At 36.9% G+C, this 18,048-nt stretch overlaps 1 protein-coding gene and 1 long non-coding RNA gene across 2 annotated transcripts in view; both read left to right on the forward strand.

The window, feature by feature from the left end:
- The window catches only part of clcn1a (chloride channel, voltage-sensitive 1a), a 35,056-nt gene extending 18,604 nt beyond the window's left edge, over positions 1-16,452 (forward strand). The window contains exons 13-23 of the mRNA XM_083544273.1: positions 1,297-1,366; positions 1,555-1,665; positions 3,779-3,992; positions 6,779-6,912; positions 7,100-7,281; positions 7,803-7,884; positions 9,411-9,496; positions 9,605-9,649; positions 15,294-15,398; positions 15,786-15,872; positions 15,965-16,452. Of these exons, the coding sequence (XP_083400399.1) occupies positions 1,297-1,366; positions 1,555-1,665; positions 3,779-3,992; positions 6,779-6,912; positions 7,100-7,281; positions 7,803-7,884; positions 9,411-9,496; positions 9,605-9,649; positions 15,294-15,398; positions 15,786-15,872; positions 15,965-16,402 (1,554 nt within the window). The 3' untranslated portion in view covers positions 16,403-16,452. The remainder of the gene's footprint in view (positions 1-1,296; positions 1,367-1,554; positions 1,666-3,778; positions 3,993-6,778; positions 6,913-7,099; positions 7,282-7,802; positions 7,885-9,410; positions 9,497-9,604; positions 9,650-15,293; positions 15,399-15,785; positions 15,873-15,964) is intronic.
- On the forward strand, positions 11,477-14,594 carry LOC310727708. The gene is made up of 3 exons (XR_014534073.1): positions 11,477-13,441; positions 13,840-14,053; positions 14,158-14,594. It is a non-coding gene; the product is annotated as an uncharacterized lncRNA (long non-coding RNA).
- Positions 16,453-18,048: the final 1,596 nt, after the last annotated feature.

Here is an 18,048-nt window from a genome sequence, read left to right on the forward strand (position 1 = left end):
GTTTCCCAAACTGATGAACTGCAGTATTAAACTGTACCCTTGGTAGCATTTAGAAAAGTCCAAATAGCAATGCAAAGTGACATGCAGTCAAACTTTTATCATGTACTCTTTTATATAGTGCAAGTTATGAAAATATTAATTGTGCACCATGGGGAAACGTGACAGAAAAGTGGTATTCTTGTGAGATCTTCTAATAAAAAGCGCACAGGTGCCAATACTTTAATATTTTACTGCTTGTGTAGGAGCAAGCTATAGATGTTAAACCCTCTGTGGGGGAGCTGGTTGAGGGCTCTCACTTAGCAGTGGGACGCTGGGGTCAGGACATGGACTGGCTTTTTGTCAGTCTGGTTAATGCATGATGGCAGGTGTGGTGGGGCACAGTCTACATTGCCAGACACATTGTTGAAAACATGCCAGGGTTGTTTTTTTGGCATGCTGCTGCTGCCCAACAGCTTACTGTCAACTGTGGTTCTTGCTGAATATATGGTCATTGCAGCTTGCCATACCACTCTGCCCATGACCCTGTTGCCGGTTCACCACTGTTCCTTTCTTGGACCACTTTTGATGCATACTGACCACTGCACAGTTTTGGAGATGCTCTGACCCAGTTGTCTAGTCATCACAATTTGGCTCTTGTCAAACTCGCTCAAATCCTTATGCTTGCCCATTTTTCCTGCTTCTAACACATCAACTTTGAGGACAAAATGTCAACTTGCTGCCAAATATACAATATTCACCCACTAACGGGTGCCATGATGATGAGATAATCAGTGTTATTCACTTTATTGGTCATTATGTTATAATGTCCTAATGTTTTGCCTGGTCAGTGTTAATCTAATTGTTTCCAAGACAATATGCAATATGTTTCTATAGACCTTATAGCAAATTAATGTTTAAGTCTGTTGTAGACTTTATGGTTCGGTCTTTGTCAGCTGAGGTATTGATTTCAATGCAGTAAGACCTGCAATTATTGAAAACATAGCTTGGTTTAATGAAGATTTGATTTCAAAATGGCTATTTTAAAAACAGAAAGGCTTAATTGTAAATCTGAAGCTATAAGGAAAAAAACCTTCGCTTTGAGCCCTGGATCAAAACATTTTAATAAAGGAAACAGTCAAGCATGGACCGCATCCGCTAATATCTTAAGTATTTAAAATTGTAATTTTAGTATTATCTATTATCTACAAGCCTTAGCATAAACAATGCAACTGGAATACTTTTAAGCATTTTGGTTTTGTTGAATAAAATATGTATGAAATTTAAAGGCAATGAATCATATTGCACTGTATTCTGCAGTTCTGGATGTCAGCTGTTTCAACAACAATGCCCACCCCCTCTGGAGCATTCATGCCTGTGTTTGTACTTGGTAAGATATATAAAAAAAAAAGCAATAGAAATGTTTTTTTAACTGAACAATAATAGAGAAATCCAGACATTTGTCACTATACAATAAGTTGCCTTTCTGTTGTTAGTGAAATTTTCAAGGGCAACCAACTTGCCTTCAATAAAGGAAATTACTAAGGCAAAGTCGGTTAAATCTTCCTCTCCCTCTAGGTGCAGCATTTGGTCGTCTAATCGGGGAGACCATGGCCTCCCTATTTCCTCATGGCATTCTATTTGATGGCATCCTTTACCGGATCACTCCTGGAGGGTATGCTGTAATTGGTCAGTCTTACTTCTAACTTCTTTTCTCTTGTCTTTTCTTCTATTTTCATTTCTCTCTCTTTTCATCACAAACCATATAACTTACTAAAAAATGTGTTAAAACAATAATTTTAAATTCCATTTCAGTAATACAAATGTGTATGTATGTATGTATGTATGTATGTATGTGTGTGTGTGTGTGTGTGTGTGTGTGTGTGTGTGTGTGTGTGTGTGTGTGTTTTACGTTAAAGTATTTAATTTTCTAAAGATATGATCTACTTAACTGTTCTACTTAATTCAGCATACTTTAACAAATGTCTTCATTCATTCCATCATTCATTCACTCCCTCGATATGTGGAATTGATGTGGAAAAGGATTTCTTTTAAAAGAAATTCTTGAAGCTGGACAGAATCCATAGCGCTAGCATTAACCGCTAGCCACTTCCTAGCTATGAATTCTTTAAATGGTTTTGATGGTTTCAAAACAAATCTTATTTCCAGTACAGAGTGATTAGCCACAGTGACACTGCGCTAACTCTATTCTTTTAGTACCCCTGGTATTGTTGTATATGTTTTTAAGTTAAATCAATAAATATACACATGTAAAGATCTTCAACAGTCAAAACTCAACCTACGATGCAGTATTTATATCATTTAGCAATCCTTCACTGAAACCATCTAATTGAGTTCCCACATGATTGTCATGAATATTTAAGGAACCACAATTAAATAAGTATTTACATATCATTCTGTTTCATTATATGAAGTCATTCCATTGATTAACAAAGTATGTGAGTGTGGGAAGACTATTGTTTTACAGTCAGAGTCATCGTCCTACACCTGCCATTTAGTCCAAAGATGCCAAATCATTCCATCCATTGAGGACAATATTTTAAGAGGCAGCTGTCCAGTAGATTGTGAGATCAGCTGTGCTTCAGTGCATGAACTAATGGACTGTTCAGTTTACATCTACTGCATTTAGCAGAAGCTTTAATCCAGAGTGACATATAAAGTGCGTTAATGTCTTCAATGAATAAAATAAACACTGGTTCACTAGGTTGCAAACTTATGATTCTATGAGCATAAAACTGGGAGAAATTATAGCACACATAAATATATAAAACAAGCAGGGAAAATCAGTGCTAGTTCAAGTGTTTCAGGAAGAGGTAGGTCTTCACCTGTCATTTGAGGCAGTTCATTCCATCACCTCAGTGCCAGTAGAGAGAAGAGTCTTTATGTCTATTACTTCTCCTTGAATGGAAAATATCAAGCATGAAAATATTCATTGTGCAGTTCCACTTTAAATGCGTCTTCATTGAGTGACAATTATTTGATATCCTTTATATGGGAAACAATGGGACTTTTTATATAACAATTCAACACTTAAATCCAGAATCAGGAATAAACTGCCTCATTTTTCTGAACTGTTAAGTATGTTGAGTAGACCCACTTACCTCTACCCAAGAGGGAACAAATGTAATAGATCAGAACATTACATTTACATTTACATTTGCGGCATTTAGCAGACGCCCTTATCCAGAGCGACGTACAAAAGTGCTTTGTCTCTAGCAATGAATAAATCTACACTGGTACACAAGATTACAGATTTAATATAAATATAACTCTTTATGACTCTTTATTACCATTACCATATGGTCACTGCCTGATTTTCTCTGTTTTGATCAGTAAAGCACCCCAATGGTTGGTTGGTTAACATTCACAATGAGTATACAGTATTTTCACATCTTGGATTAATTTGGTCTGCTTAGATAATGGAGAGCTTGACACTCCCACATCAACCTGTGTATGGATATTTAAGGGGCCCTACATGGCCAGTCTATTTGGTTATGCTGTTTTCTGATTTATTATTCATGAGCTACTCGGTATCCTGGCTTAGCTTTTCCCATTTCCTAGTGCCAAGTTTTTAATAAGTAGCATTACAGAAAAGTCAATAACTGCAGATTGAAGTGTTAATTTCAGTGCAAGTAGCTAAACCATAATGAAATGACTATATGTGCCATATGCCAGGCAATCTGTATGTATTTTTTTTGCAGCAACAAGTAAACAAAGCTTTCTCTACAACATTTTCATGGTGTATTCCACAGTTCTATCTGTTGCTATGTACGTTTTGCAGGTGCAGCAGCTATGACAGGGGCTGTCACTCATACAGTCTCTACTGCTGTGATTTGTTTTGAGCTGACTGGTCAGATCTCCCACATTCTGCCCATGATGGTAGCAGTTATCCTGGCCAATATGGTGGCACAAGGACTTCAACCCTCACTTTATGACTCTATCATCCAGGTCAAGAAGTTGCCTTACCTCCCCGAACTGGGCTTTGGCCATATAAGGTAAGAACATTTGTGTGCAGAATGCCACACCAATATGGCATCTTTTTTACTACAGTAACGATCACATATGGTATACACATAAAGTATGCTCAAGAGGACTTCCATGATTTGTTTTGGTCAATTTTGGGACAGTTATGTCATCTTGGAGCCATTTAGATTTTCTGATTAAATGCTGTGCCATTGCTATACTATGTGTAAGCCTCAGTATGCTACACTATAAGGATAAAATTATTGGGCCATCTGACTTTTCCATCCATATGTGGCTCTTTCCAGAAATTTTACCACAAAGTTAAAGGCACAAAATTGTATATAGTAGGATGTCTCTGGACGTGGTAGCATAAAAGTTTTCCTTCATTAGAACTAAAAAATCCAAACCTGCTCATTGAGCACAAAGTGAGCTCTATTAACATGTTGTTCATATGGGTTGAAGATCTTGAGTGGCACCAACCTCAACATTATTGAGGATGTATTTAAACACTGACTGCACCTCAGCCCTCCTTACGCTACATCAGTACCTGACTTTACTAACAGCCTTGTGGTTGAATAAGCACAAATTTACACAATCACACTCCCAAATCTAGTGAAACATCTTCCCAGAAGAGTAAAGGTTATTTTAACAGCAAATTGTGACTAAATGTGTAATGGGATATTCAAAAATCATGTCAATCTTATGGTCAGGTGTCTACAATAGATTTATCCATATAGTGTATTATTGGTTATATTTAATTGCACTGTATGCAGAATAAATGTGAAGTATATTAAGCTCAGTATTAGACAACAATTATTGAAATTTAGATTATAACCATCTACTATCTTTCAGTGATGGACGAAGTACACATCAGTACCATGTTCTCCCTTTAAACTTTCACTTGAGTAAAAGGACAAAAGTATTTTCTTTTAAATATACTTACGTATCCAAAATATTATGATTATTATCCGTTTTGTCACAAGACTCTTTACTTAAAAATCAAGACTTATATGTTACTGTTAGCACACCAATCTATTAATAGAATTATATTAATAAGTCAAACACTGATTGATATCTATTCAAATTATCCTTAAACCAAAAGCTTTTTTCCAACTACTTCAAACAAATCGTGCAAATAAGGCCACGTGTGTTGTGGCGAGTCCGAGTCTGGAGTGTCTTCATTATTTATTTCTCTCCAAATGTTCTGCCTGCTGTTGAACTGATGCTGAACTGTATGTTAGTTATAAGTAGATACCACCAAGCGGCCATCAAAAACGTTCAAAACAGAATGTGCGTTTGACCCTGATTGGTGGTTTGCTACGTGCTTTGCCAGTTAAGTTTTTATCCAGTCATAAATAAAAGTAACAACCGATTTTGTAAAATGTAATTGAGTAAAAAGTAAGCTATTTGATATTGAAATGTAGTAAAGTTAAAGACTCTTCAAAAGGAAAAACTTCTGTAAAGTACAGATACCCGAAAAAGCTACTCAATTATAGTAAAGAATTACATTTATTTCATTACTATCCACCACTGCTATCTTCCCATTGTGCAGTGTCTACTTTGCATTTGGCCATTTCTCTCCATGAGGCCTTTCAGGTGCCTGTTCAGTTCCTCTTCACAAGATTAGACTACTGCAGCTTTTTCTTGGCAGGCGATCCAGAATGCAGCAGCATGACTTGTTCTTTTCTACTTTTTTTAAACCACTTTCTTCGCTTAAACTTCTCATCTGATGTGACAGCTGCTAAGACATTCTTCTGTGGAAAAATAAAGAACAATCTCCATTCACAGCATGATAACCCCTCAATATTTAGATTTACTTTCTACCTTTTCGCATTCTCCGCCACCCTCTTCTTTGACTGCTGATGAAATTGTAACCATCTTTGATGAGATTGAAAATCTCTGCTAATTCTTCCCTTCTACCCCTAATCCCCCCCCCCCCCCCCATCCTTTTCATCATTACATTTTAAATGACTCCACAACATCTGGCCATGGTCAGACATCAGCAACTACTGACTCACCAAACTGTCATCAGTCCTCATCCTCCTCCTTGCTATTTTAGCAGCTACCAGCAAGAACCACACTTGCAGGAGGAAATGTCTTGGAATTCATGCAAAGTGTAGCAGTGGTTTGCTTATTACATGGAAATACATTGAACTGATCTACATTGATCTACACATGCTCTAATCAGACTGGTGTTCCACAATGTCCAGGATTGGTTCCTCTTCGGGTTCCCCCTCTGTACTCTCTATTTTAGTGTATCCTTAGATGTTTTTCATACTACTTCTATGCTGGTTACAGTGAATATAGCCTATTTTTCCCTCAGTATGTCTACTTAGATCTCAACATGGTAGACAGGCATCTTATAATGAATAAAGGCTAAATCATGTATCTGATTTAATAGTTATTCATCTCTGCTGTATATATATCTTCATTAATGTCTTTTGATCTCACTTTGAGCTCGTTTAGCATTTTATAATGATTTTGGTTTGTAGATTTAAAATCCTAACAGTCAGGTTAAAGGTTAGAGCACCAATAAGAAACTCCCCAAGATGTTTGAAATGAGATAGAAACTAGAAACCAGACTCCAAAAATCCCAACCTCTGGCTAACAGTGGGTAATTCTTGAGGTGATCACAGAATAGTCATTATGATTACAGAAAGAAATATAGACTGGTTAGATTATCCATTAAAGCAAGACAAAAAGTTTTGTGAAATATGAGGAAAATTAAACATTTATGTGCAAATTTCTACTTTACTTAGACTGAATAAAAATATAAACGAAATACCATGTCTGAAGTGGGTTTTTTTTTCTGTTGCAGTCAATATAACATTTTTGTTGAAGACATCATGGTGAGAAAGGTGAAATATCTGTGCTCAGAGTCAACGTACCGAGAAGTGCTTCATTTACTAGAATCCACAACCCTCAAAAATTTCCCTCTTGTGGACTCAAAAGGTGAGAATTTCTAGAGCCACATAATGGCTTATTTTTGCCATACAAGGTGTTGAATTTATTAAATTTTTTTTATGTGATCAAGCCTTGACTTAAATTGCCTGGACGTAAATTGTAATAGATATATGTTTGGGTTAAATGCAGTTTAAATGATCTACTCAAAAATTCATCGCCTGTTTTCCAACCCAAGAATCAATGATCCTCTTGGGAAGCATTGAGCGGTTTGAGCTTCTTGCCCTCTGTGACTGGTGGCTATCAGCAGAACGACGGATCATGACACAGGAAGAGGGTTTGCAAGGCCAAGGGTTGTGTGAAAGCTTGGAATCTATTGCCTTTGTGGATGAAGACGGAGAAGATATCGATGGTGAAAAGGTGTGTGAACCTGGCAGAATTGTATTCTAGAGTTTGCTCAGAAACTAGAATTTTGAAGACATCAATTTTGGAATTATGATTTATAGTGCAGCTTGATTTCTTTGAGTAAAGTTTTAGTTTAAAATCCCCAAAGCGCTAGTTTAGTGTGTAGACAAAATTGTAAAATACAGGGTGGTTACTGTGCATTGAAAAATTTTGAATGCTACACATTTAACTTAATTACACAGACATGCCCGAAATTATTAAGGGATCAATTAATCAATTCTGTGGTAGTGAATGTAAAAAAAAGCTTGTAGTATTGACCAATTACTAGCAATTTTGTAAAAAGCTTTTTCTCTTCCTCTTCTTCTTCTTCTTCTTGTTATTATTATTAGCTTCATTCATGCTAAATTACTAAATCTTTCAGAAACATACAGAAAAAACTTATTCATCAAAGCATAAAGAATTGATTGGATGAATGGTAAATGGTCACTGTGGGGTGGAAATGGGATGTAAACCACTGTTCCCCTTCAACATCTCAGAGCATACCGGTGCTGGAAGAAAGAAATGGCCCTTTACCATCACCCAAACAGCCGGAGACCACCACAAATCGCACCCCTCCTGGTGAGTTTATGTTATACAGTGGAACCCGGTGTATGAGTGCCTTGTAGTACGAGAATATCAGTGTATGAGCAGTTTTACTAGTAAAAATCTTCGAGCATATTTCAGGAAGACAAGCATTTCTTTTGACGCGTTTGGTTCCAGTCACTCGTTCAGCTCGTCGCTCGTCACCTCCCTCCACACGCTTCATGGTCATTCGCTATATAGATGTTGTTCTGGATGCATTCTCGTCGTTCTCTTGTGTGAATATTCTGCTTTTGTCTGTTTTTATAGTGTTTTTGTTTTATTTCACAATACATTTTGCATCATGGGTACCAAGAAGTGTAGTGATAGCGCTGGAAAGAAGGCTGAAAAAGAATAACCATTGTGCTAAAAAAAGAAATTGTAGAAATTTTTATTATTGAGGTCCATTTGCGAGCCCCAGGAACTGGCGCGACGCTCCCCCTCAGTGAGAGCGAGAGACCTGGGAGGAGCGCGAGCACTCCCTGGTAGAGTGGAACGATGGCACTGACATGCAGCTGGCTCTCTTGAGAATCGACTTAGCGTGGTTCGCTTTAAAGAATATATATATTTTTTTGACGAACAATTAACCGACAATTCAACACATACACAAAAAGCGCTTCGTGAACAAACAAAAGCTGGTGCTCGCCTCACTCCATGTGCGTTTTATAGTTCCTGGGCGTGACGTCACCCCTGCCGGTGATGGCCAGCGTCCAATTTTTGACTGATTGCACACATTAGAGCGTGAACACTCGGGCACGTTCCCAAATCGTTTCGACGCAGCTCGAGTTCCTAAAAGCGAACTAACATTTGTGTCTATTTTTATAATTAGAAAACCTAAAAACCAAACTCGCATTGGTGGCCAGTTGTTATGCTACCTTTTCTTCTCATTATTATTCTTCCACTTCTTTTTCTGCCTAGGATGTAAATGGTAACCAATAGAACCATCAGGTATAACATCCTGAAATTTGTCACACTGATATTAGAATGTGTGTAAGGGACATCTGACCAAATGCTGCCAATGCTTCAACAGTATTGTTAAGTCAAATATGGGCTTGTAGATTTATTAAGTGACAATGGATACCCTAGGTTGAGACAAGTCCTATCATCCTGGGCTTTGTCAAAAGGTGTTTTTTGGCTAGTTTATAATACTTTTGTCCCCAACTTGCCATACATCATCTCCAGTGAAGGTCTCACAAAATCAATAGAAATTTAAATGAATTTGTCTGTATGGGCCAATAAATGTGACAGTAAAGCTGCCAAAACAGGTAGTGGGACTGCATCACCACAAATTACATTACTGAGTGTGGTTAAACCATACATATCATGAGTAAAACTACACATCACACTTGAAGTTCTGGCTATGTTTTTTTGTGATTGCTTAGACAATAATTGTAGCACTTATTTGAACATGTGGCTCACTGTGTCTGGGTGCTTGGACCCTAGAAAGGTTATTGTTGTTAATAATTGTATTAAGTAAATAACAAAATGGTCTCTCTTTGTCTCTTCACTTCCACATTACACTTCAGATAAAGGTCCCCTCCAGTCTTTCAGGAGAACTCTGCACAACTTTTTCTCATCCACTTCAGAAAGACAGACAGATGAGCAGTCAAAGGTACAAAAGTTGATCTTATATCATATATATATATATATGTGTAATATAATATATGTATGTACATTATGTGTATAAAATGTACATATTGTTCTTTTTTTTTTTTCACAGGAGCCGACTCCTCCACCCTTCACTGACACCATGACACCTGAAGAGGTTGTAATTCTACTCCAAATTTTCAATCTATCCACGTTTATTTATTTGGTACTCAAACATGACACACACACACACACACACACACACACACACACACACACACACACACACACACACACACACACACAAAAAAAACTTTACATGTACTGGTACTCAATGGCTATTTTCTATAGCAAACAAGACACATAATCCAAAAAAAATAATAATAATAAAAATAAAAATAGGGAAGGGTTATGAGATGCACAAACAATAGGAGCTGGTCAAGACAATATATCACAACAAAGCAGCAGACAAACTCGGTATTGAAAACACTGAGCATATAATTAATAGTGCATTTGTAAATATGGAGTCTTTTTATACTGTGAGAGTGTGCTGTGAAAGTGATTGAGCCTAGGTAATCAGTGTTCTGATGAGTGTAAATATGAGAGAGAGAGAGAGAGAGAGAGAGAGAGAGAGAGAGAGAGAGAGAGAGAGAGAGAGAGAGAGAGAGAGAGAGAGAGAGAGAGAGAGAGAGAGAGAGAGAGAGAGAGAGAGAGAGATTCTGGTATTTCAGCATCAATTTACAAGAACCACTTTCTGAATCGCTACCTTTAAGAGAAATTGTTTTCTATGACATCCGACTGGGCTGTGGGCCTGAATGATTGTGGTGGCATGCATAAAATTCATGACATATTAGCAGGTAATTACATCCTTGGCTGGCACCCAGCACCTATTCTCTGGTCTGCAGTCTTCCGGTTGCTGATCATGACTAATCTTAGAATAGGACAATTGAGAATCCAGTCTCACAAGCAACAAACTCTAATATGAAAAGGTTTGGTGTGATTGAGGTGGATGAGTGTGGTGCTGAAATCTTGCCTAAGTTGCTCAAACATCTGGTCTGCTGAAGCATTACAGCTTTGGGGCCCTTTTTTATTGCCAGGGTAGTCAAGAGGAAAATGTTGTTGCTGAGGCCTTGAATGAAATGGCTAGAGATATTGCTCAATCCTAGGAAACACTGTAGCTATATGACAGTGGTAGGTATTCAGGTAACTCACATTTTTTTACCAGAGGTGTAACGGTACAAGTATTCATACCGAGATTTTTTGGTAGAGGGCTTCCAGTTCAGTCTCTCAGGTACAGGTCATTATTCCTAATGCTTTGCAGGACTTTCACTTGGTATGTGGTTTCTGGTCTTTTGATGGAGTAGGTTACCCTTACCTGGCTGTGTGTGGATACTCTGCAAATAAGGTGTGGTTGCTGGCTTGTAAATGGAGGAGCAGAGCAAGGGAAACTAAGTTGTAGCGATTTTAGGCCTGTGTAAAACAAGGGTATTTCAATGAGTGGCAGCAAAGATAAAGAAGTGAGAGCACTAAACAACACAGGAGCACCATCTGTTTATCATTACTGAAAAGGAAAGGAAAAGAAAAGGAAATAGATATCCCTGCCTCCCATTTTCTTTCATTGCTAACTTAATGCAATAATTTGGGGGAAGATTTGCTGCCATGATATCATCACAAGTGCTGAGTCAGGACCCTCATCAGCATTTGATAGATGCAACAACAGGCCCTCTTTCAGCTGTGCACAAAGCCGCAATAGTGCTTCCAGATCCTGCTCCAGGTTCTGACAGAGGACTAGCAGATGCTGTGGAGCCTATTCCAAGCAGCAGGTACTCCAACTTTATTTGTTGATCAAGCTCTTATCTGAACTGCAGAAGTGTGGGGCTTGCCAGCATCACAATGGGTGGTCCACCTGCTGCAGCTACTGTCAGGAGAAGCCCAGCATGTGGCCAACAGCTTCCAGTTACAAACCTGCTGGAATTCCAGGACTTAAAGTAGGCCTGTTGTTAAAGGTGAAAGTTTCTGATGTGTTTTCATATCAACCATGTCAAACTTACAGAACCCCACATTAATATATCGCCCAGGGGCAGTGGTATACAATAAACATTATATGCCCCAAGTAGTTCGGTGGAAGTCTAACAACCATGCTTGATTATGGAAGTAATCAAGAAATAACATTGACTGGTCCAGTGTGGTGGTCTTGGTTCCCAAAATGGTTTAGTATGACTTTAGAAAGGTCAATAAGCAAGGTCCTTAACCCTCACCTGCATAGTTGTATACACCGATCAGGCAAACATTATGACCACCTGCCTAATATTTGTGTTGGTCTCCCTTTTGCCGCCAAAACAGTTCTGACCTATTGAGCAGCACAGCATTAACTTCTTTAGTAATTTGAGCTACAGGAGCTCGTCTGTTGGATCAGACCACACGGACCAAACTTTGCTCACCAAGAGCATCAATGAGCCTCGGCTGGCCATGATCCTGTCGCCAGTTCACAATTGTTTATTCCTTGTACCACTTTTGATAGATACAGACTACTGCAGACCAGAAACAGCCCACTGCAGTTTTGGAGATGCTCTGACCCAGTCCTCTAGACTTCACAATTTGGCCATCGTTTAGATTTGGTCAAACTTGCTTAGATCCTTTCGCTTGCCCATTTTTCCTGCTTCTAACACATCAACTTTGAGGACAAAATGTTTACTTGCTGCCTAATAAATCCCACCCACTAGCAGGTGCCATGAGGAAGAGATAATCACTGTTATTCACTCACCTTTCATCATGTTATAGTGTCATAATGTTATGCCTGGTTGGTGTAAATAAGATAACTGTAAAACCCTCTGTACAAAGGCATTTGCCAAACACCATAAATGTTATTTGAAAGCACTGGTGTCTTTGCTCTCGTTTGAATCATCATCAGAATCAAAATCAGAATACACAGGAAACGGAAGCCATGTGCTCTCTTCTTTGAGTCCAGTCAACTGTGCTCATTCCAGAATTTTACATGTCAACAGGCCAAATTAACTCAGATACTTTGCAGCTGTCTGGAATCACGTCTTGACCAGAAAAAAAACCCCAGCAAGCACTGTAGCAAACAAAAAACAAAAAACCCATTGAAGTCTGCTGGATCTCTGATCTACTTATATGGGCAAGCATTTAGTGGAGATGTAGGCACTGTTGGTGATGGAACTGGTGTGTCTGGAGTGGTGGCTCTTCGCTAGGCTAACTGTTCAGTAAGCATGTTGATCTGCTGTTGCTCCTTTCCTTTGCAATGGCTCTTTGTTACTGCTCATCATTGTCTCCTTCCTCAATGGAATTGTTAAGTAATTGTCTCTCAGTAAACAGTTAAGGATTCAAGTGCAGGCAACCCATATATAAATCTGATATATAGCCATATATGAACATATATGAGCAAATACTTGTGTAATATATTGTGTAAAACCATTTTTGATACATTAAAGTAGAACACAATATATCAGATACCTGATGTTGAGATATGGAATTAGTTACTTTGTGTAAACAGTGTCACATAGATGTGAATGTAGAATTGGCTCAAGGGACTATTCAACATTGATACACTCCTAGGGAGTAATTTGAGAGGTCTGGCTTGTGCTTATCTTTGCATCTCTGCTGTTGGATGTGGATCCGCCAAATGAAAGTGAAAATAATTATTCAGGCTCTTCTTTGAATAGAAGCAAACAATTCAAATAGGATATATTTAAAATGCTATAAAATAACTATTTTTGTTTCAAATTACACTTTCATGACATGAATGTAATAAATCTGAAAATAACCTGATCAAAATACTTGCACTAAAGCTGATTTGCTGCCTTAAGGTAAAAAAAGGAGATGTTGCATATACAGTCAAAATAAACAAACAAAAAACAACTCTAATGGCGGCAAGTCTGAGGTATACTTCCTACAATTCTGACTCAGCGACAAGGAAGATTTGGATGAAAAGATGTGGAGATTTTACAAGGTAAGATATTTTCTATATTTATAAATGATTTACACTTAAACATCAACCATTTGTACTTACTTAGTTTTGCTTTAATTTCAGTTATGGGCGAATTAACTATTTCCTGAATTTTATAAAAAAAATACATCTTTAGAGTAATTTTGTTCATTATAAGATGTGCTGTTGACTGACTACGTGAATCATGTTTCACAGATTAGGTGTTAATGGTTTTTTTAACTTCCTCATCTCGATGTACATTTTCCTTTGCTAATATGCTGACTCTCAAAAAAACATGAATGCTCGCTAAATGTAGGATTTTGAATGAATCATTGTAATATTTTTGGTCGTCTTCATGCATCATATTTAAGCAAATAACGTGTGTATGATTTGTCATCTTGACGTTCATTTTACTTTGCTAGAAATGTCCTTGAGCAAATATGCCAAAGCATTGGACAAACACACTGAGTCGACTGTATTTCATGTTCAAATTGTGTACATAAAGTGAAACAGGCATTTTTTAATTGCAAAAAGTCTAAAGTAATCTATTTGTACTATTTCAGAGAGCTCATCGATGTTACACCGTTCCACATTTTTGCTTTTTTGACTCCAGCTTGGGACATTCACTAAATGACGGTATTTTTTTTTTCTTTTTCTTTATTAAACTCATCTTTACTCATGTCATTTGTTTGTAAAAGGGTTGATGTCTGTTGTTTTCTCTCCACTTTTTTGACTTTTAGATGTGAGTTTTGGGAGTGACATTATTCCAACATTATCCCCAACAGTTTGGTTGGAACAATCACTTAAATGCAATAGTTTCATGTTGATTGAATTGTACCATGCAATGCTAACAAAATATTACTTTAATAATGTGAAACTAATGTTTAATGTTGCAATATTATAGTAATGTTACATTATGTTTTTCGTGTTAGATTTGTATTCTTGTTGATCCCTGTAACTTGTTGGCAAATAGATTTTAAACGATTGCTTTAATTTTAGTACTGCATTATGTCCTGCTGCTTACTCTTTTTTTGTTTTTTTGTTTTTTTTTACTCTGGAAGCAATTGCAAAGCAATAAATGTTTGAAAATTAAACCTGTTTTTGACAATTTATTTAATAGAATTGAGGAAATGTAAGGTTATATAAAGTAAATAATAATAAGTTATTGGAAAAAAGTACATTTTATGTATTACACAAGCTCACTGTGTGTGTGTGTGTGTGTGTGTGTGTGTGTGTGTGTGTGTGTGTGTGTGTGTGTGTGTGTGTGTGTGTTGCTATATTGCTATAAATCAGATTTCCGTATCTGAAAGATCACAGCCACATCATTCAAAAATGAAATGGTCAGGTGATGAACAAACAACGTAAATGGAACTAGGCAGTATATCACAAACAGGATAAAATTCATTTTAAAACCCAGAGAAACAAACAGGAAAGTTTGATATAAATAAGTATAAAACCAACAAACATATACCCTTTAATTACAGCTGTGTTTTAAGACTCCTTTAATACTCATACAAACATCAGTAATCTAAATGGCCATGTTTGTATGTAAATCGAGCCGGATTCTGGTATGTGTTAGATATTGATACTGCCATTGACATATCATTAATGCTTAAAAAGTTCCTGGAAACCTGGAGCTTAAAATGTTTAGAAAGTAGCTCTGTCTTTGTAACAATGTTATCCTTTTTCATATATTTAAAAAAAAAAAAAAAAAAAAAAAAAAAAAAAAAAAATATATATATATATATATATATATATATATATATATATATATATATATATATATATATATATATATATATATATATATATATATATATATATATTAGTTTGTTTCAGTATTTGACCTGCATATGTCTGGTATTGGCTTAAACAGATTAAAGCATGGGAGGATTCAGAGATGGATAAACCAATAGAACTTGTACGAGTAAAGATAGACCCATCTCCTTTTCAGCTGGTGGAGAGAACATCACTACACAGGGTGAGTTTACCCTATGCATCTTTTGCCTATTTAAGCAGTGAATGACTTGGTATGAAGGACATTTACAAATAATTTGCTGTCAAGTGGTGTGCTAAATTTGACTTATATATATATATTTGTTTTGCTATTAGGGCATGTACAGGCTGTTGTTGCGTGATAAATACAGTGTTTGAAGTGTATAACCTCTCAAATGCAGTAGTAGCTTGTATTTATTACAGTAGTATTTATAATATATATATATTAATTGAACTAAGCCTAATTCAAAAACTAATAAATACCAATACAATCCTTATTCCAGTAGAATAATTTTTTCCTTTCTATATTAATATTATTTTACATTCCTGACTGTACATGAAGATAATGTGTGCTGACTGTTTTTTCACACAGACTCATACACTGTTCTCCTTACTGAGCCTCAGTCATGCCTATGTAACCAGCATAGGCAAACTAGTGGGAGTTGTAGCACTGAAAGAGGTAGATACATTTAAATACTGTATGCTGGGATACTATGATACTATTCAATATCCATATCTATATATATCATTTTTGTAAATATTTTGTGTTAGCTTAAGGCAGGCATTGAGGGCTCAACACGGAGCGGTGTCCGCTTGCGTCCCCCTCTGGCAAGTTTCCGTGACACCGTTCGTAAGTACTCCAAGGCAACTCAGGCCTCTTCAGTCCCAACTTCCCCTGTGTCCGTCTCCACCCCTGAATCCTTCCAGCTTTCATCCCAAACCCCTCCAGTTCCTCTGTCCCCGGTCAAACAGCAGGAAGAGGCGAAAGTGTTGATTGAAGAAGCAAAGCAGGAGATCTCGACTACTGGAAGCAGCAGTGCAACTAGCAGTCCTCAGACAGAAAGTACAATCAGCAAAACAGGAGGTCCCCATAGCAGCCCATCTCAAACTCCTTCCTCCCACCCCACTATGTTGCTCTCGTCCCTGACACCTGTCCCTGAGGACGGAAAAGACGATGAGCAAGAAAGTGATGATGAGCAACCCATTTAAAGCTGTATTTATAATAAATGTATTTAAAACATAAAAAAAGAAAAACAGAATTTGGGTAAAAATGAATCTCAGAAGCATTTGGTTAAAGCAGACCACCAAAATATGCAGATCTCGAATGAACACTACTTTTTGGAACATAAAAATATCCTGTTTGTTTTTGTTCTACTATAAAACTATCTGGTGGATTCTGTATGCATTTCTGCTGCATTTTGAAAAAAAAGGTGGATTTAACACACAAACGGATAAATACATTGATGTTGCCAGATAATCTTGTGTTAGGAATAAGCTAATCATCCAACTGTGACGCTTTTTTAACTCCTGGGTGATCTGTACGATCAATGTATAGATTTGAAAGGTGAAAATGTCTGCACAGTATGTTATTTGACCTAAGCAATTATTAATATCGACAGTCAAGGTTTAAAGGGCTACACTGTTTACTTTGTATGCTGCGTGCAGTCCTGTTGATTGGACCTCAAAATGATCCCAAGTTGATGAGTAGGAATTTTAAGTTGAAAGCGGGTATTCTACAGTGTTAATCGTGGCACTAAGTTGTGACCTCGAGTCAGCTATCTTTATATCCCTAAATGGTGACCCTTAAGAGATCTTCGTGGCAGTTTAGTAGCTGGTGTGGTATTAAAAAAATGTTTTTGTGTTGTTTAGTTTTGAATCTTTATCTTAAACTTGCAATGCGCTTAAAGAATTCAGCTGCAGATAAACGATATGGCCAAGAGTATGTGAAAACCTGACCATCACACTCATATTTGGATCTTTGTGTTACCACAAGGTTGGAAGTGCAATAATTCCACCAAACAAGCTCCATGAAAACATGGTTGGTGAAGGTTAGAGTGGAAGAAGTCGAGTGTTCTGCACAATCTCAACCCTAATAACATCTTTGGGATAAACTGAAACACTGACTGCACCCCAGATCTCTTCAACCAGCATCATTCCTTAATCTCGCTAATGCTCTTGAGACCTTATTGATAACAAAACCCCACAACTTTGCTCCAGAACCTAGTGGAAAGCCTTCACATAGAGTGGATCTTATTACAACTACAAAAAAGGGGAATTCATTTGATATTGAATATTTAACCAATTATAAACGTGATGGTCAGGTGTTCATTAAATTAGAGTGTAGTTTGCAGCCAGCATCTCGGGTCATTTATTTTGCAATTAGCAAATATGCACAGAATTGCTAAAAAATATATATATATTTTAATGCTTTTAGATATAGATATAAATATAATTTAGGTTACTTTTAATCTCTCCAGATTCCAGGTTTTTAGATTTACAATTTTCTCTCAAAACTAATCATGACATCCTGTTTCTTCTTCTCTCAGGTTGCTCCAATGTCTTTAAACTAATAATTCTTACAATGTTATACATGGTTACTATGTACTATAAATGCTGATCCGTTTTTTCACTTTGTAGTACATAATACCTAAAGGATGAGTACAGTTTCAGTTGGAGAAAAATCCAATCTTGATGTACATTCTTTATTTATTCTTTATCGACTTCTTTATTTATTTTTTTGTTCTCATTCAGTTCGAAAAGGAACTTGTATGTTTATTACAAGTAAACAGGTTAGAATGTGATGTAACAGATTCGCATTCCAATGAATTATTTATACAGTAAAAGTTTGTTGGGGA

This window comes from Silurus aristotelis, assembly GCF_946808225.1.
Source record: "Silurus aristotelis genome assembly, chromosome: 6".
In the NCBI taxonomy this organism is placed as follows: domain Eukaryota; kingdom Metazoa; phylum Chordata; class Actinopteri; order Siluriformes; family Siluridae; genus Silurus; species Silurus aristotelis.